At 45.7% G+C, this 21483-nt stretch overlaps 2 protein-coding genes across 9 annotated transcripts in view; one reads left to right on the plus strand and one right to left on the minus strand.

Annotated features, from left to right (window-relative positions):
• Nucleotides 1-10639, minus strand: part of VPS16 (VPS16 core subunit of CORVET and HOPS complexes) — a 29377-nt gene extending 18738 nt beyond the window's left edge. For 2 of the 4 annotated variants that reach the window (XM_061436725.1, XM_061436726.1), the window contains exon 1: nucleotides 10483-10639. In XM_061436725.1, the coding sequence (XP_061292709.1) occupies nucleotides 10483-10535 (53 nt within the window). In that variant the 5' untranslated portion in view covers nucleotides 10536-10639. Of the gene's footprint in view, nucleotides 1-4054; nucleotides 4301-10482 lie in introns of all 4 variants that reach the window. The other 2 variants (XM_061436724.1, XM_061436723.1) reach the window with 2 other exon arrangements.
• A 241-nt stretch (nucleotides 10640-10880) lies between these two features.
• PCED1A (PC-esterase domain containing 1A) lies at nucleotides 10881-15896 on the plus strand. 5 transcript variants are annotated; one of them, XM_061436741.1, is made up of 8 exons: nucleotides 10881-11078; nucleotides 11353-11518; nucleotides 11994-12073; nucleotides 12183-12421; nucleotides 12522-12672; nucleotides 12790-13036; nucleotides 14899-15168; nucleotides 15516-15896. In XM_061436741.1, exons 1-8 carry the CDS (start codon nucleotides 10881-10883, stop codon nucleotides 15761-15763), a joined length of 1599 nt encoding a protein of 532 aa, XP_061292725.1. In that variant the 3' UTR covers nucleotides 15764-15896. The 5 variants fall into 5 exon arrangements, with proteins under 5 accessions (XP_061292725.1, XP_061292728.1, XP_061292727.1 ...); XM_061436744.1 differs by having other exon boundaries at nucleotides 15097-15168; XM_061436743.1 differs by having other exon boundaries at nucleotides 12336-12421.
• The last annotated feature ends 5587 nt before the right edge of the window (nucleotides 15897-21483 follow it).

Genomic DNA, 21483 nt, shown 5'->3' on the forward strand with positions numbered 1-21483 from the left:
GGTACTTCCATGTCTAACAGGAAACGTTAATGAAAAACCTCAGCAATCAAAAAAAGGCAGAATGACAGGTTCGGGTCACTTCGCTATGTAAAGAACAGAGCAGTGAAGGTTCTGGCTGAGGGCAAAGGAAATATGTGATGGGCAGTTAAGAAGGAAGCCATAGGTATTAACTATGATCTTGTGAACAGCTACAGAAATGAAGACTGCAGCCACTTCGTGCATTTTCTCTGTGCTTGTTATGTGCTTGTGTTTATATGCATATACTAGCCATTATGTTCTCTCCTTGCCACTTTTATTTTATACACAAATTATTGAAGGTTAATTTTTAAATTCAATTTTTAGGTAACAGAATATCCAGTAATACTGTAATTCATTTGAGAAGTAACTAATATAGTGATTGATACAATGACTTAAGACGTGTGTCTCCTCATTTGGGGAAAGAGTAGTATACTTATAAGAAGGATGGTAGTATCCTGTGAAGCAGAAATACAGAGCTCTTCGGTTATAGTGAGGGAGTTGAAAAGCGTGTAGAGGGTGCTCGTTGAAGCTGATCGGCCAGAGAAAGGATCCTGCTAGTTATCAATTTATTACCTCCCAGAGCCAAATTCAACCTTCAATATGTGCTCCACAGCGAGCCAGATGTTAAGCTTTCTCAGTAGTTGGTCCTGTAGAAAAGGGTCTTTGTAGGAGGAAGGGAGTCTTTGGCTGTTTCCAGCAGGTGCAAGATCAGTCAGCAGTGTGGGCATGAGGGTATCTGGGGACACTCTGACCCAACCACGCACCCAGAGCACACAATCCCTCACAACCTTGGCCTGGACTGGCCATCTACCTTCCTGTGGTTCTCTTCACAAGATACTGCATGCTCTAGGTGTCCTGCTCAGCCTGGTGCTCCCTGTGCAAGGCCATAAGCCTGGCCACCAGCTATGGATCACCTGCACCCTATCTAGGCCCAAGAGGGCTGCCTCCTGCTTATCCAGTTGCTGTGGACCAGCTCCAACCCAGCACACCAGCAACTCTACCACCATTCAATGAGCTGCAACTATATCTTCTCCAGCAAGGTCGGAACCTTGTTTGGGGAGGGCACCCCCCTTCCAACTTTTCCTTCCTTTATCCTCAGCCCCCAGGAAAGGACAGTTTTATCTTATAGCTACTTTGCTATCATAGTTTAATAGTTCTTTATGTTAAACTTCCCCTATTTAGTCACTGTATGGTATCTCCTAACCAGAATCATAGAAATATTACCAGTGTCACATTCCACAGACCACTTGCTTGTCTCAAGGGGGAAACACGAATATATGGCAGAAGATGAAGCCGTCAGCCTCAGAACACTTCTCAATCTCAAATTCCCTTCCCTCGTAGCAGACAACCTGATACAATGGCCCATAGCTGTGATGCAGCATGAACACCACACAGTTCAGTCACTCAGTCATGTCCGACTTTTTGCAACCCCAAGCATGCCAGGCTTCCCTGTCCATCACCAACTCCATGAGCTTACTCAAACTCATGTCCATCAAGTTAGTGATGCCATCCAACCATCTCATCCTCTGTTGTCCCCTTCTCCTCCTGCTTTTAATCTTTTCCAGCATCAGGGACTTTTCCAACGAGTCAGTTCTTTGCATCAGGTGGCCAAAGTACTGGAGTTTCAGCATCAGTCTTTCCAATGAATATTCAGGACTGATTTCCTTTAGGATGGACTAGCTTGATCTCCTTGCAATCCAAGGGACTCTCAGGAGTCTTCTCTAACATCGCAGTTCAAAAGCATCAATTCTTCAGCAATCAGCTTTCTTTATAGTCCAACTCTCACATACATATATGACTACTGGAAAAACCATAGCCTTGACTAGATGGACCTTTGTTGGCAAAGTAATGTCTCTGCTTTTTAATATGCTGTCTAGGTTGGTCATAATTTTCCTGCCAAGGAGTTTAAGCGTCTTTTAATTTCATGGCTGCAGTCACCATCTGCAGTGATTTTGGAGCCCCAAAAAATAAAGTCTGCCACTGTTTCCACTGTTTCCCCATCTAACTGCCATGAAGTGATGGGGCTGGATGCCATGATCTTAGTTTTCTGAATGTTGAATTTTAGACCAACTTTTTCACTCTCCTCTTTCACTTTCATCAAGAGGCTCTTTAATTCTTCAGTTTCTGCAATAAGGATGGTATCATCTGCACATCTGAGGTTATTGATATTTCTCCTGGCAATCATGATTCCAGCTTGTGCTTCATCTAGCCCAGCGTTTCTCATGATGTCGTCTGCATATAAGTTAAATAAGCAGGGTGACAATATACAGCCTTGACATACTCCTTTTCCTATTTGGAACCAGTCTGCTGCTCCATGTCCAGTTCTAACTGTTGCTTCCTGACCTGCATACAGATTTCTCAAGAGGCAGGTCAGGTGATCTGGTATTCCCATCTCTTTCAGAATTTTCCACAGTTTGTGGTGATCCACACAGTCAAAGGCTTTGGCATAGTCAATAAAGCAGAAATAGATGTTTTTCTGGAACTCTATTCCTTTTTCTATGATCCAGTGGACGTTGGCAATTTGATCTCTGGTTCCTCTGCCTTTTCTAAAACCAGCTTGAACATCTGCAAGTTCACAATTCACATACTGCTGAAGCCTGGCTTAGAGAATTTTGAGCATTACTTTACAGGCATGTGAGATGAATATAATTGTGTGGTAGTTTGAGCAGTCTTTGGCATTGCCTTTCTTAGGGACTGGAATGAAAACTGGCCTTTTCCAGTCCTGTGGCCACTGCTGAGTTTTCCAGATTTGCTGGCATATTGAGTGTAGCACTTTCACAGCATCGTCTTTTAGGATTTGAAATAGCTCAACTGGGAATCCATCACCTCCACTAGCTTTGTTCATAGTGATGCTTCCTAAGCCCCACTTGACTTCACATTCCAGGATGTCTGGCTCTAGGTGAGTGATCACACCATCATGGTTATCTGAGTGAATGGTTGGTGGGAAGAGAGAAAGTGGAAGTGAATATAGATGGCAGTTTCCAGACCCTTGGTGAGGTGAAAAGGGATTTGTTGGTTTTTTGAATAGGGAACTTTATTTTCTGTTAGGTTGGGGAGATTTGAATATAGTAGTTGAGATCTGATAGAGCCCTTGTGGGTAGGGATGGTGGAAAACAATATAGAGGTCTTCTACACTGAAAAACACCTGGCTGCTTATTAAAGTACACATCAAATTCAAAGGACCCACGCCAGAGACAACAGAGATCTGCCCTAGGAAGCTACATGCAGCAGCACCTTTGGTGACCTGATGCAGGGAGTCCTATGCAAGAGTGGCTAGAGAAACCTGAGGCAACATGAGAGCGGGTAGACAGCACATGGTTTCTCAGAAGACAGGGAGGTGGGGCATATCTCCTCAGCAGGCTGGGAACACAACAGGCAGATTTTGTCAGGGAAGCCTAGGCCCTTCTAGGCCATGACTTTCAGCTCTCTGGGAAGCACGAGGTGAAGTCAGCAACTGGGCAGAGGGATCAAGGAGCCTTCAGTTGCAGGCTAGGACATTAGCATCGACATAGACTGGAGTGGGAAAGAGGTGCAGGGGTGCAGGAGTAAGGCTCTGGGAGTGAAGAGCAACAAAGTACAGGCCACCTCCTCAAGCCTTCAAGGTAAAGAAGGCTTCTCAGGGACAGTGAGGTGACTCAAGCTATGCCATAAGGTTGGCATGGGGTACAGATGGGCAGACTGAGAGCAGCAGAGAGAACAGCATCTCAGAAAAGTCTAGAAGTGAGAACTTTGTAAGGATAGGTCATATTTTCAGTGAGGAAAGCCAGCTACATATTCCTCTTCTACCTGCAGGTCCTGGAAGTGGAAATTCCCATAGTAGCAGTAAATGAACCCTGGATTTGAATACCAGAAAATCACTAAAGCAGGTCCTATTGTCTAGTCACTATGTCGTGTCCGACTCTTTGTAACCCCATGGACTACAGCATGCGAGGCTTCCCTGTCCTTCACTGTCTCCCAGAGCTTGCTCAAATTCATGTTCATTGAGTTGGTTATGCTATCTAACCATCTCATCCTCTTCTTTGCCTTTAATCCTTACCAGCATTAGGTCTTTTCCAATGAGTCAGCTCTTTGCATCAGGTGGCCAAAGTATTGGAGCTTCAGCTTCAGCATCAGTCCTTCCAATGAATATTCGGGGTTGATTTCCTTTAGGATTGACTGGTTTGATCTCCTTGCAGTCCAAGGGACTCTCAAGAGAGTCTTCTCCAGCACCACAGTTCAAAAGCCTCAATTCTTCAGCACTCAACCTTCTTTACGGTTCAACTCTCACATCTGTACATGACTACTGGAAAAACCATAGCTTTGACTAGACAACCTTTGTCAGCGGGGTAGGTTTCAATCCCAGCCCCTCCATGAAGCACTGCCAAAATCCCTGCTGCAGTGCAGCTGAACTGCTGGAAAAGCATGACTCAGTGCAGTAAGAGAAGAGCTGTGTGAAAACAGATGATCTCCAGCCTCTCCAGGCTGGGCTATCAGAACACTGAGGAGGAAGAAACACATTAGGTTTAGCATGGGGAATATTCCATCAATTCAAAAATGCCCAGGCCCTGAAGAGAGACCACCTTCGTTGTTGTTCAGTCGGTAAGTCATGCCTGACTCTTTGCAACCCCATGGACTGTAGCCTGCCAGGTTCCTGTGTCCATAGGATTTCCCAAAAATACTGGGAATATTGGAGTGGGTTGCAATTTCCTTCTCCAGAGGATTTTCCTGACCCAGGGATTGAAGCACGTCTCCTGCACTGGCAGGTGTATGGATTCTTTATAACCCCTTGATTCCAGACTGCCTTAAAAAGAAATACTACTGGACTTTTCTGGTGGTCCAGTGGGAAAGGAACCCATCTACCAATGGAGGGTACGTGGGTTTGATCCCTAGTCCAGGAAGACTCCACCCGCCACAGAGCAACTAAGCCTGTGCATCACAACTACACTGAGCCCAAGCGCCCTAGACCTGTGCTCTGCAACAAAAAAAGCCACTACATTGAGAAGCCTGTGCATCACAATAAAGAGCAGCCCCTGCTTGCTGCAACTAGAGAAAGCCCATGCACAGCAACAAAGACCTAGCATACCAAAAATAAACGAATAATTTAAAAGACAAAAAAATACTACTACAGTATCCTTGTGCATTGTTTCTGGAAATGTAAAATGGTGCAGTTGTCATGGAAAACAGAATAGTTCCTCAAAATATTAAACACCGAATTACCATATGATCCAGAAATTCCATTTCTGGGTGAAAATAGGATCTCAAAGAGATATTCGCACACCATTGTTCATAGCAGCATTATTCACAATAGCCACCAGGCGGAAGTAACCCAAGTGTCCACTGACAGATGAATGCACAAATAAAATGTGGTGTATACATACATTAGAATGTTATTCAGTCTTAAAAAGGTAATTCCGATACATTCTACAACACGGATGAATCTTGATGGCAGTATGCTAATGAACTAAGCCAGCCACAAGAAAGCAAATACTGTTATGATTTCACTTACACAAGCTATCTAGAGTAGTCAAATTTATGGAAACACAAAACAGAATGGTGGCTGCCAGGGCTGGGGCAAGGGGAGAATGAGGAGTTAATATTTAATAAGTCAGTTTTGCAAGATGAGAAAGTTGTGGAGATTGGCTACACAACAATGTGAATACACTTAACACTCCTCGATCATCCTTTATAATGAGTAAGATAGTAAATTTTATATTATGTGTATTTCACCACAGTTTTTTAGCAGTTCATGTTTATACATGCAAAACAAACATACCAATACATAAAACCTACTAAAACAGCTAACCTTTCTCCTATGAAGAGTACGAAATGTAGTATCTTCAGTCTCCTTTCTTTCACCATACAGATGTTTCTAAAGTACCTGAAACACTGTATTCAGTACCAAGCTCATTCTCTTCCCCAATGAATTCACTCTTCCTTTCTCATTATTTTTAAGACTCAAATCTAAGTCATCCTGGATTCACTGCTCCTCCTCCTCCCTATCAAGTGCAACTCATCACAGTCTCCTTCAATTTTCCGCTGTTACCATCTGTCAGACTGCCCCCCTTCTCTCCATCTCGGTGTTCACCACCATCAACTTCTCCCTGGTCTAGTCCATGAGCCTCCTAACCTAAGACTACAACCTAGTCTCCCTTGGCTCTATTCTTGCTTGTGCCTTTCAAGTTGCCCCCCACTCCCATTGCCTCCAGAATGAATTTAAAACACACACACACACAAGCAAATTCAATCACATTAATCCTTTCATTTAGGCTTCCCATCGTTCTTCAAATAAAAATGGTCTATAAGGCCCTGCAGGGTATGGCTGCTAGGAGAAGACATTTACCTGTCTCTTGTCCTGGCCCCTTGCCTTTTGAAAAACACGTATTTTCAAAAGTAATACAAGTCAATATTTTTTAAAGTATATGTTGTGTTGAAAACACTAAATTACATGGCAACCCATGTCAAGTTATATCCCTTTTCCACAAAAATAGTTTAAATCACTGTTATTTCCCACTGATTTCACTGACTTAAAATTTTGGCAATTTTTTTCACAATGTACAGGCATATTAATAAGAATTAGAAACAAAGGACAAATGCAACAGTGTGACACTGCGGCCACGCTGGCTCTATTTAGGTCACTCAGAGTGTCCCTGTCTCTTCCTCCTCAGGACCTTTGTATATATTCTTGGATCCCATTCCTGCATTTAAATCTTCCTATCTTCTGGATGGGGCATTGTCTACTTCAGAAAGTCTTCTTTACCTCTCACTTACCAAACTGTTATATGCTTTCTGAGGGTCCCACATAATCTTTTACCTCAGTGAAAAGTGTGAAAAAATGTTAAGTCAGTCATGTCTGATTCTTTGTGACGATATGGACTCTAGCTTGTCAGGCTCCTCTGTCCACGGAATTCTCCAGGCAAGAATAGTGGAGAGGGTAACCAGTCCCTTCTTTAGGGGATTTTCCCTACCCAGAGATTCAATCCAGGTCTCCCACATTACAGGCAGATTCTTTATATCTGAGCCACCAGGGAAGCCCCAACCTCAGTGCACATGATCAAATAAACAGAGTTATTCATGTGGTCAGTAGTGCCCAATTTTTTTCGGCTCAATGTACCGTAGCCCACCAGGCTCCTCTGTCCATGGGATTCTCTAGGCAAGAATACCAGAGTGGGTTGCCATTTCCTCTTCCAGGAGATCTTCCCAACCCAGGGATCAAACCCACGTGTCCTGCATTGCAGGTGAATTCTTTACCACTGACCCATCAGGGAAGCCCAGATAGAGTCATTGGTGGTAGTGGCTTAGTTGCTAAGTCATGTCCAACTTTTGTGACCCCATGGACGGTTGCCTGCCATGGTCCTCTGTCCATGGGACTTTCTAGGCAAGACACTGGAGTGGGTTGCCCTTTCTTTCTCCAGGGGATCTTCCTGACTCAGGGATTGAACCTTGGTCTCCGGTATCACAGGCGGATTCTTTACTGACTGAGCCACCAGGGAAGCCCCAAATAGAATGATTGCTGCTACTGCTAAGTTGCTTCAGTCGTGTCCGACTCTGTGCGACTCCATAGATGGAAGCCCACTAGGCTCCCGTGTCCCTGGGATTTTCCAGGCAAGAACACTGGAGTGGGTTGCCATTTCCTTCTCCAATGCATGAAAGCGAAAAGTGAAAGTGAAGTCGCTCAGTCCTGCCCGACTCTTAGCGACCCCATGGACTGCAGCCTACCAGGCTCCTCCGTCCATGGGATTTTCCAGGCAAGAGTACTGGAGTGGGGTGCCATTGCCTTCTCCAATAGAATGATTAGTGGTTACCAACTGTCTCCATGCTGGCTGTAAGATCTGAGGGCAGAAAGGGCCCATGTCTTTTTATTGACCCAATATACATTCTGCCTGGCAATGGGTTGGGCAAAATTATTTAATGGTATTATCCCAAATTGGGTTTTTAGGATAAAAGTGGCTAAAATTCTGGAGCCTCACAAGAATCAACACCATTCCTTCTCCTTGCCCTCCTAAATTAGTCATTTTTTCAGAACACCACTTCCAATGCAAAAGAATCCTATCCTGTAGACAGAACTTGAAATGTGTGACAGCTGTTTATCATTCATTCACTTATTTGAACATTTATTTAAGTCCTGGCATAAGACTATGCACAAATACAAATAAAACCAAGTATCTGCACCTAAACTTTAAATTTTTGTTTACTCTGGCAGAGAGCCTATAAGGGTTTCCCAGGTGGCACAGCGGTAAAGACTCCACCTGCCAATGCAGGATATGCAAGAGATATACCCAGGGTTCGATCCCTGGGTCAGGAAGATCCCCTGGGGTAGGAAATGCAACCCACTCCAATATTCTTGCCTGGAAAATTCCATGGACAGAGAAGCCTGGTGGGTTACAGTTCATAGGGTCCCCAAAGAGTCTGACACGACTGAGCACACTTATGTCTGTCTAGTACATAGAAAGGCTCAACACCCATTACCAAGAATAACACATCTTCTATAGTAGGGCTAACACTTTTAGTCCTTTCTGCAAGTACAGGGTAGGCTAGGGTAGGCTAGCAACAGTGGTCACGTCTATAGCATTCACTCAACACTTACACTTATTTAAAACTTTATTAGTGTATAAACAAAGCTAAGACTTCATATGATAAACAGAAGTTCTATGGTAATGAGGTCATCATTTTCAGTACTGTAACAAGCCTGTGTATGCAACACATATTTTCAAAAGTAATACAAGTCAATACTTTTAAAAGTATATTCTGTGTTGTAAACACTAAATTACATGGCAACCCATGTCAAGTGACATCCCTTCTCCACAAAAATAGTTTGCTGCTAAGTCACTTCAGTTGTGTCCGACTGACTCTGTGCGACCCCATAGACAGCAGTCCACCAGGCTCCCCCGTCCCTGGGATTCTCCAGGCAAGAACACTGGAGTGGGTTGCCATTTAAATCACTGCTATTTCCTACTGACTTCACGCTAAGTTTTTGCCATTTTTTTTCACAATGTACAGGCATATTTATAAGAATTAGAAACAAAAGACAAATGGAACAGTTCTCTAAAAAGTGCATCAAGGCATTTGTCCATTTCAGAAGTGTTAAGAGCTGACATTTTATGCATCAAAAATTACACTGAAAAGTTTTAATATGTGAATAGCAATGATATATGGTTTCACTAGCATGAACAGCTGTCTTCTATTGAAGTAAGACTCCAACGTGATTTCTTTGTGATCTTCAGTTGCAATCAATAAAGTATTTTTTAAAAAACTCTATGGCACTAATGGTAAAGAACCTGCCTGCTGAAGCAGGAGACACAGAAGACAAGGGTTCAATCCGTGGATTGGGAAGATCCCCTGGAGAAGGGCATGGCAACCCACTCCAGTATTCTTGCCTGGAGAATCCCATGATAGAGGAGCCTGACGGGCTTCAGTCCACAAAGAGTAGAACACAACTGAAGCAACTCAGCATGCAGCATGCATGCACGTAGCAGGCACTGTTCTAAATACATAATAGGGATAAAGGGATGCAAGAAATATGCACTCAGCCCTCAAGGAATTTGGTTTAGCAGAAGAAACCTATATAAATATTGCCCTAATGTGTCATAGGTAACAACCTTAGCACTGAGACCCAAAGGAAAGTCAGCTGAAAGTCACTCTATTGGGATTGGATCAGGGAAGGTTTCAGGAAAAAAACCCTTAAACTAAGCCCAGAAGGATGAGCTAGAATTCTCCAGTGAAGTAAAGAGGGAAATGGCAGTGCCCACAGAAGGAACTGCAGGCTGGTGCAAATACAGGGAGCCAGGAAACATCATGGTGTGTTGAGATCTTGTTCTGCCCAACTGAACACAGCTTTGGGTAACAGTTGAGGAAGCTGAAGAGACAAATGGGGCCGGATTATAGATATAATATGATAAGGAGTTTGAACTTTGTAAGGGAAAGTATTGCAAAAAAGTCTAATTAGGGTAATGATATGGCCAGTCTACATTTAGAAAGATTAGTGGTTTAAGGACTCCACAACTCCCATGAGAGGGCTGACCTTAGCAGGGAGTGCTCACTCGCCGTCTGATTTATTGACGGTTCGCTTTCTCCTAGCCTTGATCAGTAATGTCACCTGCAGCAGTGCAACCCCGCCCCCCCAGGAGCATCCAGTGGTCTGACATCAGCAGCACTTCCCAACAGAGATAAGGCACTCACTGTCTCCAGAGGGCGGCCACCCACAGAGTGATGTGAGCATTCTTCCAGAGGGTGACAGCCCTGGGGTTGAGTTGGGCTGTGCCCCTACTTGTGTGACCACCAGGTTTGCCTCATTTTCCTTCTCCGCAGCAGGGGAAGGCCCGGCCCTAGGAGGCTGCGCGTTATGCCGTAGATACAGGGCGAGAGCCGGCGAAGGGCAGACCCACCGCCCGTAGAAGCGGGGTCGCGCGCCGCCGGCTCCGCCCGAAGACTAGAGCCAGAAAGCTAGCGGGGTAACCAGGCCGTGGACAAGAGGGCTGGGCGGCTCACCGGTAAAAAGCAGAGTCCCCGAGTGGGTTCCAGTTCGCGGTGTAGCAGTCCATGGCTGGTACAAGCGGCGACTTGCCAGCGCCAGGTACACTCGCCCAGCTTGGGCTCCAGGCAGGCACTTCCGCTTCCGCCCGTCCGGGTCACGTGATGAGGCCGCGGCCACCAGACTTCACCGCTGTGGGCGGCTTTTCTTGGCCGTCGCTGTGCCCCCGCCCACACGGGGGCGGGCTCGGCCCTGGCTCCTGCTCCCTACGGCGGCCACCCGCGCTGCCTTCTTGTCCCCTCGGACGTTGGGGGGTCGGGCAGGGCAGAACATGAGTGACCGGAAGTGGGAGTTGTGAGCGTTGTCGCCCGGGGCGGGGAGGCCCGAGGCGTCGTCGAGCCTCCGCGACTCACGTATGGAGAGAGCTGGGCGAAGGGCTGCGCGCCGACCACTAACCGGGACGCACAAGCTCTGCGAGGCAGGAGCAGTGCTGAAGCGACCAGCTCTTTTGGCACGGGAACATGAGGCTAGGCCTGGCGCCCGCTGCAGGCGACGCGCGCAGTGTGCGGACCTGCCCCAGTCGCTGGTGAACGGCGCGGAGCCCCGGGACTCGGTAATTGGCGTGAGCGAGCGCGCGCATGCGCGGGGCGGCGACAGGCACGTGGCGGGGCGCAGGGCGGCACCGCGTGGGAAGCGGCAGGGTATCCCGGAGGTTCGCGGGCCTTGGCTCACTGTGCCAAGTGCAACAGAGGCTGGCGCCACCATGGACCCCACTCTGATGCTGCCACCTGGTACCTGTAACCCTGAGCAGCTTGAAAGGGGCCAGCGCAGGTCTCCTCTATCCCAAAGTGGGCCCTGGAGCTAGTTGAGTCCCCTCCCTCGTGCAGCTTGGTGGCCTTTCCCTGCAGCCCGTCGTTGTTGGCGGCAGCATGGTCTTCTGTCTGGAGAACGAGGAGCCGTGCCGCCCGCAGCGAAGCAACATGGTCCGTTTCCAGGCCTCGGAAGTCCAGCAGCTGCTACACAACAAGTTCGTGGTCATCTTGGGGGACTCAAGTGAGTGCTAGAATCCCACTTCCTGGTCCCGCACCTGCGGTCTGTTTTCTGCGTCTGGACGTTTTGTCTCCACCTCAAACCTCTTTCCTGATCCCCAGTCCGTTCCAGTACAGAAGGTTTATTTCCCCAACGCCTTCCACAGGTGTCCTGACAGATGTAGCTTGTCAGGCTTTTCACCCCCACCTTGCTCAGCATTTTTCTTCCTGACAGTGCCCCACAGTGTCCTCATGGAAGCAGTGTATTGTCTGTTTCTTGGGTGACTTGGCCAACTTACTCCTGCCAGGTCGCTATGAAGGTATACACCTGGAAGGAACAAAGTCAGTGCCAGGACTTTTTAACTTCACCTTTTCTCATACCTCTAAGTCAATACTCCACAAAGGTGGTGTTGGGCCACCTCAGCAAGAGGCCTGGATTTGAAAGGAGCTGGGGGTGGAGTAGGGCCTGCCTCAGCCTCAGGATCTTTGTCTCCCTTCAGTCCAGCGGTCTGTGTATAAAGACCTGGTGCTCCTGCTCCAGAAAGACTCACTGCTCACAGCTGCCCAGCTGAAAGCCAAGGTGAGGGAAGCTTGGTGGCCATGCCAGTGATGGGCGGGCACAGACTCTGGCCTGGTAGGGGCCTCCTCCCTGGCTTGGGTCTGACCAGCTGGGTGGGGGGGGTGGGCAGGGGGAGCTGAGCTTTGAACAGGACCAGCTGGTCGCTGGGGGTCAGCTGGGCGAGCTGCACAACGGGACACAGTACCGGGAGGTCCGCCAGTTCTGCTCGGGTTCTGGCCACCACCTTGTACGCTTCTACTTCCTCACCCGCGTTTACTCCGAGTACCTCGAGGGAGTCCTGGAGGAGCTGACATATGGGCCTGCCCCGGACCTGGTGATCATCAACTCCTGCCTCTGGGATCTCTCCAGGTTGGGGCGGGGGGAGAGGGAAATACTGATTGGGGGTGGAGGTATGGCTCAGAGGCCACCCACCCCTGTCTTCTTGCTCACCCTTTGTGCTACCCAACAGGTATGGCCGCTGCTCAATGGAGAGCTACCGAGAGAACCTGGAGCGAGTGTTCGTGCGCATGGACCAGGTGTTGCCAGATTCCTGCCTGCTGGTGTGGAACATGGCAATGCCCCTAGGAGAGCGTATCACTGGGGGTTTCCTCCTGCCTGAGGCAAGTGACTGGAGCACCTCAGGATAGAAGATGGGGCAGCTGATTGGTAGATAGAGGACCCTCCCTCCCGATTCTGCATCATTCAGTGGCTCTTAGATGCTGCATTTTCTCACTCAGCTCCAGCCCCTGGCAGGCTCTCTGCGGCGGGATGTGGTTGAAGGGAACTTCTACAGTGCTACTCTGGCTGGGGACCACTGCTTTGATGTCTTAGACCTCCACTTTCACTTTCGGCATGCAGTACGGCACCGTCACCGGGATGGTGTCCACTGGGACCAGCATGCCCACCGCCACCTCTCACATTTGCTTCTGACCCATGTGGCCGATGCCTGGGGTGTGGAGCTGCCCAAGCGTGACTATCCCCATGGTGAGCCCTATCACAGGTGGGGAGGGTAGTGATGCAAAGAGGGCCCTCAGAGCATAGGTCTCATAAACAGCAGGACAGAGATCCTCAAGGGGAGCAGAGCCCCCTGAAGGACCATTGTGAATCCTGAGTGTGCCTTCCTTCCCCTAGCCCTGTAGTCACCTTTGTGTACACGAATTGAGTATTGAGTACATAAGGCAATATGTCAAAAGATCCATATGCTACAGATAAACAGGAAAAGAATGGGAGTACTTTTAGGTAGGAGTGGATGTAGGGCATGGAAAAGCAGAATCAGAGGAAAGGTAATTCAGGCAGAGTGGTAGAAGCAACAAAGCCCCTTGGCAGGGACTGTTAAACCCTCAGTTCCCGCCTGCCCTCAGTTCCCGCCTGCTTTTAAAGGGGACGTCATGGTTTATTGTTCCATGTCTGCTTCTGCCCTGGATCATGTCCTGCAAGGGTAAAGTACCTGCCTCACTTGTTAATAATTCATCCCTTTCAGCCCCAGTATCTAGCACAATTGCTGTGTATATAGTACCTGCAGGATGGTGTTTATTGAATTGGAGACGTGAGTCATGTTAGAAGGCTGTAGTAGCACTGGAGGATGTGAGGGCAGAATGGCCAAGAGTGTCACTTTTAGCCTGGAGTTGGAATATCAGGAAAATGAATTAGGACCTTGATCATATAATGGTCCAATTTCTTTGTTTTTTTTAGGTGAGAACTAAATCTTATCTTCCTTGGTGGCTCAGATAATAAAGAATCTGCCTCCAGTGCAGGAGACCTGGGTTCAATCCCTGGGTTCGGAAGGTCCCCTGGAGCAGGGCATGGCAACCCACTCTAGTATTCTTGCCTGGAGAATCCCCGTGGACAGAGGGCCCTGGTGGGCTACGGTGCATAGGGTTTCAAAGAGTCAGACACAACTGAGCAACTAGCACACAAATCTCATCTAAATCAGTTGGAAAACTGATCCTTAACAGAGAAAGGGATCCTCTAAAGGTTGTAAGGCTAGTTTGTTGTGTCTCAGGTCTTCTGAACTCAATTTGGAGCCACAGAAATAGCAACATCAAAAGGAACAGTTAGGTGGAAGGATGAGTTGGTGAGTTTGATGAGGGCAGATCTCTTTGAAGTACTATGGAAATGTTGAGTAGATTTGGAGTCAGTGGTCCCCAGCAGGGAAATGGCCGATAAGGGCGTGAATGTGAACAGTGACAGAAAGAGCAAAACAATGGCCATGTTTGGGAGTTGGAAGAGAAGAGAGACTGATGGGGGAAACAAAAGGAGATAAGGATAGAGGCACTTTCAGGGAGGGGAGAGGCTTTTGGCCATGTCATGTGATAGTTAGGAAGTGAAGAAGTGGTTACATTTTTGTAGGAAAAGTATTAAAGAAGTGGAGTAGGGTTAAAAGAGGCAGTGAACAGTTGAGAAGGGAATGGTGCCTGGGCAAAAATATACTCTTTGTGGGAGGAAGTGTGAAAGGAACCCATACCTGCTGGGAAAGGAAGTGATAGGATCTTTGTTTTTAACAGAGACTTACTAAACTTAGTTATTGGTCTTTGAGGAAGAGCTAGGAGAGGAGAGATAGACAAGCTGGGCACTAGAGGGAGAAGACTGGAAGGGATCATGAGGTCAGACTGGAGGGAATCATGAACAAAGACAGATCCACTGACTCCACTGACTACTGAGACACAGGGAAGAAGGAGCATAGCTTGGGCTTGGCCTGAAATGAGAGGGGATGAGGAAACCTGAGTATGAAGTAGAGGGCACTGTGTTCTCCAGGAGGAGAAAGTAAAGGTTTAGAAGTGTAGGCTGCCAGAGTTCAGGGTGACCTGGCTTCCTAGGCCTACTTAAAACAACCATCCTGTTTCTAGACCCATGGATTAAAGACTGGCCAGAGCCGGATCATCTCTTCCAGGGGAGCCAGGGGCAGCCCTCAGACTTCGGGGAGCAGCCGGCCTTGCCCCCACTCTCTCCCTTACCTCCTCCCATGCCTTTTCCCTATCCTCTTCCTCAGCCTTCCCTACCTCCACTGTTTCCACCCCTGCCCCAGGAACCCCCTTTTTTCCCAGGCCAGCCCTTCCCACCCTGTGAATTCTTCAATTTTAATCCAATGGAAGACTTCTCGATACCACCCCACTTAGGTATGTGCCCCCACAACTTCCCAGCACACCTTTTCCAGCCTCTCCTTGAACCTCCCTTAACCTGGTCTCCTGTGTCCAGATGGGCTGAGAGAAGTCAGAGACTCCTTGTGCCCTACCCTGGATTGGGTTCTGTCACAGCTGAGTTTGGAACAGCATCTGTAGACTCATGAGTTAGCTCATTGATTGTCAGTTTCCTGACTTGGCAGTACGGGAAGCGGTATTGCCATTTTGTAGATGGGGAAATTGAAGGCCAGAGAAACTCACCCTGAAGAACCAGAACTGCCTGAGGCAGAGTTGTGCTCACCATGGCCAGAAGCCCACTCTGATGATGGCTGGTTCTTTTGTAGGATGTGGCCCTGGAGTGAACTTTGTGCCTGGCCCCGTGCCTCCTCCAGTCCCCAGCCCTGTCCGCCATGGTCAGCACCGGGGCTTGGCTGTCCACCGAGGGATGTCACGCTGTGTTCACAACAGCCCCTACCATGTGCCGAGGATGGGGGCGCCCTGCAGGCAGCGTCCAAGACACTCAGACAGGCTGATCCACACATACAAACTGGATAGACGACCTCATGCCCATTCGGGTACATGGCCGGGGTAGACTGGTTCTTGCGTTTGGGCTGTGTGTGCCAGTGGCCCTGCAGTGCCTGTTTGCTACACCAGGTGTTGGCGTGGCACCTGCTATGCCTGACGTTGTTGTACATTGCTGTCACCAATAAAGGCATGGAAAAACAGAGTGACATCTTTTTGTGAAAGGGAGTGAGTCTCTGAACTGTGATCTTAAGAGTTGAGGAGGCTACCTCTGGGTTCTCTCCAGTCGGACCTTGCAATCCACACTGTTTAGAAATCATTGACTGCATCTTTCATACTGTCTCACACGCTCAATTATACTCCTACCAGAACACACGTGTACTTAACAAAGACCCTGGAGGGGTTACCTATTGTCAGCAGCTCTTTGGGATTGGGAAATGTCACAGGCTGAGCTGTAATTGAAACTTAATATTTTGTATGGAGTTTGGAATCTGGCTAGTTCTCACCTGTACTAGTCTCACCCATTCATATGTATGTTCAACGTTCACCTACTCCGGGAGATATACCAACCTTGCCTTGTACAATTTCTTGGCTCATGGTAAACACTCAGAAGTGGTTGGAACTAAGCAAGAAGCTCCCAGGCCCAAGTGGGAGACTGATTAGAAAACCATTACTTAATAGATACAATATGCAGTAGTAGTAAAGTGAACGCAAACCTATTTGGTGGGTGGGCAGGAGAAGAGGAGCAGAGAGAGAATTCCAAGGTTGGGAGTAGGGAGTGGGGAGCTGTGCCAAGCTTAATAAGAAAGTTAAAAGAATTCAGGGACTTCCCTGATGGTAGTGACTAAGACTCCATGCTCCAAATGCACGCAGAGGCCCAGGTTCAGTTTGTGGTCGGGGAACTAGATACTTCATGCTGCAAATAAAGATCCTATATCCCACATGCAACTCAGACCTGGCACAGCCAAATTAATTAACTTTTTAAAAGTATAGCATCTCAGCTTTGACAAATGATCTTGACCCTGGGTTGGGTGTAGTATGAGGTGGGGGCTGAAACAAGGCAGTAAGTACACTGATAAGCGATGTGAAGCAGGAAAATAAGGAAACACACAGACCCACTAAACCTTAAGTAGAATAGGCTGGAGAAGAGGATGCAGAATTACTGCATTATCTTTCCTTACTTTTTATTGACATTTTACTTTGTCAAAGAACGTAACATCTTACAGAAATGGAAATAGCGGACCAAAGAAGTGTTGATCCTTGGTGGATAACTATTAAGTGCAAATGAAAGGAATCTACTAAATAAACACACACTGGTGCTGGGGAAACTGGTACAGACAACATAAGTTAATAAAATCCTTTAGAGAATAATGTCATCAGGGCTACTGAGACTTACTGAGAGTGCTTGAAATGAGCTTGGTTTTCTTTGCTGTAGACAGTGGATGGGAACATACAAAAGTGAAAGAAAGCCTCTTGTTAGGAAGATAGATTTTAGATAATTTTTATTGTAAAAACTGTTTTTTTGTTTTGTTTTCATCAGTGTGGAGAATCCCTTGTTTAGTCATTTATTCCTTGACACAAAACCCTTTTCTTTGCACCTCTGAAACTGGGCTTCTCAGTGTTTCTATGGAAAATTGTACACCTAACTAAACTGGTTTATGGAAGAAAGTAATATGAGTTACCCAGCTTCACGGAGCCCTCTGTTGGTTGCCATCCTGTTCTCTAAGAAAACCTTGCGTGCATGCTAAGTCATTTCAGTCGTGTCTGATTCTTTTCGACAGGCTGGTCTGTCTAGGCTTTTCCATTCCCTCCCAACCCCACCCCAAGTCTGGCACGCTCACACTGTGAGCGCTTTGAGACCTTCAGTGTGCTCCAGATCCCTGTCAATCTACCTCTGTGTTTCTCATTTTCACCCCATCTTGCTGTGTAGCTTCCATTGCTCACAGGTTTTATAATCTTTTCCTCAGCATCCCAATGTAGATTTGAAATCTATTGTAAGGATAAAATGGGGATAAATTATTTTATTTTCAGTTTGCTGTCATGTAAGCACATAGTACACTTGACTCCTTTATTAACAAATTTTTTATTAAGTTGTGACTGGGAAACAAGAAACTTCAAAATAGCTGCATACAAGTCATTACATGAATTTAAATTGTTTCCTGGATTTTGTTTTGAGATTATAAAAACAAAATCTTACATTTCTCCAGTATGTAGGCACATAGTATGTAGGCTAGTCAAGCATGAGAGAACTCAAACTTCACTGACAAATCGTGTAAGAAGAAAAGTGTACATAGACTTCCTCTCATGCATGGAATTTTGGTTTTTAAAAGTGACTCCAATATTCTTTCCTTTGCCAAAATAAAGTATTTCTGAAAGGGTTAACAGATGCACCAGCACAGCATGTTACACAAGCCTTTATTTTTTCAGGGGAGAAAAGTTTTAAGAAATTTGGAAGATTGTTTTTTTCAAAAAACTTTAACCCAGGGACTTTCCTGGTGTTCCAGTGGTTAGAACTCTGCCTTCCAATGCAGGGGGTCTAGGTTTGATACCTGGTCAGGGAACTAAGGAGAAGGCAATGGCACCCCACTCTAGTACTCTTGCCTGGAAAATCCCATGGGTGGAGGAGCCTGGTAGGCTGCAGTCCATGCGGTCGATAGGAGTCGGACACGACTGAGCGACTTCACTTTAACTTTTCACTTTCATGCATTGGAGAAGGAAATGGTAACCCACTCCAGTGTTCTTGCCTGGAGAATCCCAGGGACAGGGGAGCCTGGTGGGCTGCTGTCTACGGGGTCACACAGAGTCGGACACGACTGAAGTGACTTAGCAGCAATAGCAGCATTCCATTATATGCGATATCTGTGTTTATCCATTTACCTGTTGAGGGACACGAGTTATTTTCAGTTTTTGACCCTATAAATAAAGCCGCTATGAACATTTCTGTATAAATCTTTGTATGGACATATGCTGTCTTTTTTTTTTTTAAAAACTTTACATAATTGTATTAGTTTTGCCAAATATCAAAATTAATCCGCCACAGGTATACATGTGTTCCCCATCCTGAACCCTCCTCCTTCCTCCCTCCCCATACCATCCCTCTGGGTCGTCCCAGTGCTCTAGCCCCAAGCATCCAATATCGTGCATCGAACCTGGACTGGCATCTCGTTTCATACATGATATTTTACATGTTTCAATGCCATTCTCCCAAATCTTCCCACCCTCTCCCTCTCCCACAGAGTCCATAAGACTGTTCTATACATCAGTGTCTCTTTTGCTGTCTCGTACAAAGGGTTATTGTTACCATCTTTCTAAATTCCATATATATGCGTTAGCATACTGTAAAGGTGTTTTTCCTTCTGGCTTACTTCACTCTGTATAATAGGCTCCAGTTTCATCCACCTCATTAGAACTGATTCAAATTCATTTCTCTTGGGGAAATATCTAGGAATAAAATGTCTGGATGGTACGGAAGATGTATGTTTAACTTTTTAAGAAACTACCAAATGATTTTCCAAAGTGGTTGTCCCATTTTACATTCACACTGACAGTGTCTAAGGGTTGAAGTTCTTCCACATTCTTGACAACACTTGGTATCAGTTATCTTTTTAATATTAGCCATTCTAATAGGGGGAAGGTATGGTTTTAATTTGCATTTACATAATGACTAACAATATTGAACATTTTCCTGTGCTTATTTGCAATCTATATGTCTTTTTTGGTAAAGTTTCTGTTTAAATTGTTTGTTCTTCATCACCATGCCCCCTTCTAAAAACCTTACTGGGTTTTGAGAGTTCTTTACTTTGTATCCAAGTCTGTTATCAGATATATATTTTGCAAATACTTTCTCCCAGAGTGTGGCTTGTCTTTTGAAGGACAGAACATTTTAATTTTAGTCAAGGACAGCTTATCAATTTTTCTTTTATGGATTATATTTTTGGTGTCATGTCTAAGAAATCTCTACCTAACCCAATGTCATGGCTATTTTCTCTGTTTGCTTCTAGAAGGTTTATAGTTTTAGGTTTTACATTTAAGTCTATGATATGTTCTGAATTAATTTTTGTACATGGTATAAGGTATGAATTGAAATTCATTTTTTTGCATATGAATATCTAATGGTTCCAGCCCACTTGTTGAAGACTGATCTTTCTCCACTAAATTCCGTGAACATTGTTGTAAAAAATCATGTATGTATTACACGTAGATCTATTTCTGGATTTTCTGTTTCATTTATCTATTAATATTTGTCTAACTTAATGCCAGTACCAACTCCCTTGATTTCTATAGCTTTATGATAAGTCTTGGAATCAGGTAGTGTTAGTCTTCCAAATGTTTTTCTTTATCAAAGTTATTCTGACTCTTCTAGGACCTTTACATTTCCAAATGAGTTTTAAAATCAGCTTATTAATTTCTACACAAATTCTGAGATTTTGCAATTGTATTGAGCACATAGATCAATTTGAAAACACTTGAGATCTTACTGAGTCATCTAACCCAATGAGCAAGATATATCTCTCCATTTATTTAGATCTTCTTTAATTACTCTCAGCAATATGCTGTTGTTATCCATGTATAGATCTGTCATATCTTTTGTCAGATACCCCCAGGTCCCACGTTATTTTATTGTAAGAGAGATTTTAAAGTATCTTTTTCTGATCATTCACTGCTAGTACAGAAAAATACAATTGATTTTGTATTTTGACCTTGTATCATAACTACAATCATGTACACATTACTTTGCTAAATTCAGTTATTCTAGTAGCTTTTTGATAGACTCCATCGGAGAAGGCAATGGCACCCCACTCCAGTACTCTTGCCTGGAAAATCGCATGGATGGAGGAGCCTAGTAGGCTGCAGTCCATGGGGCCGCTAAGAGTCGGACATGACTGAGGGACTTCCCTTTCACTTTTCACTTTCAAGCATTGGCGAAGGAAATGGCAGTGTTCTTGCCTGGAGAATCCCAGGGACGGGGCAGCCTGGTGGGCTGCTGTCTCTGGGGTTGCACAGAGTCGGACACGACTGAGGTGACTTACCAGCAGCAGCATAGGATTCTCTACTTACACAATTTTGTTGTCTGTGAATAAAGACACTTCTTGCTTTCCAGTCTGTATGCTTTTTATTTATATTTCTTGCCTTATGGCCTGGCTAGGACATCCAGTACAATGTTAAATAGAAATGGTGAGAACAGACATACTTATCTTGTTCCTGATCTCAGAGGAAAAAATATTCAGTTTTTCACCATTAAGTGTGAGATTAACTGTAGATTTATCATAGATGCCCTCTGTAAAGTTGAGGAAGTTTCCTTCTACTGCCAATTTGCTGAGAGGTTTTGTTTTTATTTTAAATCAGAAATAGATATTGTATTTTGCCAAATGCCTTTTCTATGTCTAAGGAAATAATCATGTATGCTTTTCAGTTTGATAATATGGTGAAGTCCATTGATTATATTTGAATGTTAAACCAATCATGCATTCTTGGCTTTAAAAAGGAAAGAGAGGGACTTCGCTAGCAGTCCAGTGGTTAAGGCTCCAAGCTTCCACTGCAGGGGGCATAGATTCCATTCCCAGTTGGGGGACTAAGATCCTGTTTGCTGTGCCGCTAAAAAAAAAAGAGATTGTACAGTCTGAAGGTGACAGAGTAAAGATGCTATTTCCTTCTCTCAGAAATCACCCAAGCAAAAGTGAAAACAAGAAACAGAAATGTAAATACCGTATGAATTAGCTGGATAGGCTGAAAAAAAGCAGTGGAACCACTGCATGGTACAACTCACTTTGGAAATTATTGGGTAGCATT

This window comes from Bos javanicus, chromosome 13 (genome assembly GCF_032452875.1).
Source record: "Bos javanicus breed banteng chromosome 13, ARS-OSU_banteng_1.0, whole genome shotgun sequence".
Taxonomy (NCBI): Eukaryota; Metazoa; Chordata; class Mammalia; order Artiodactyla; family Bovidae; genus Bos; species Bos javanicus.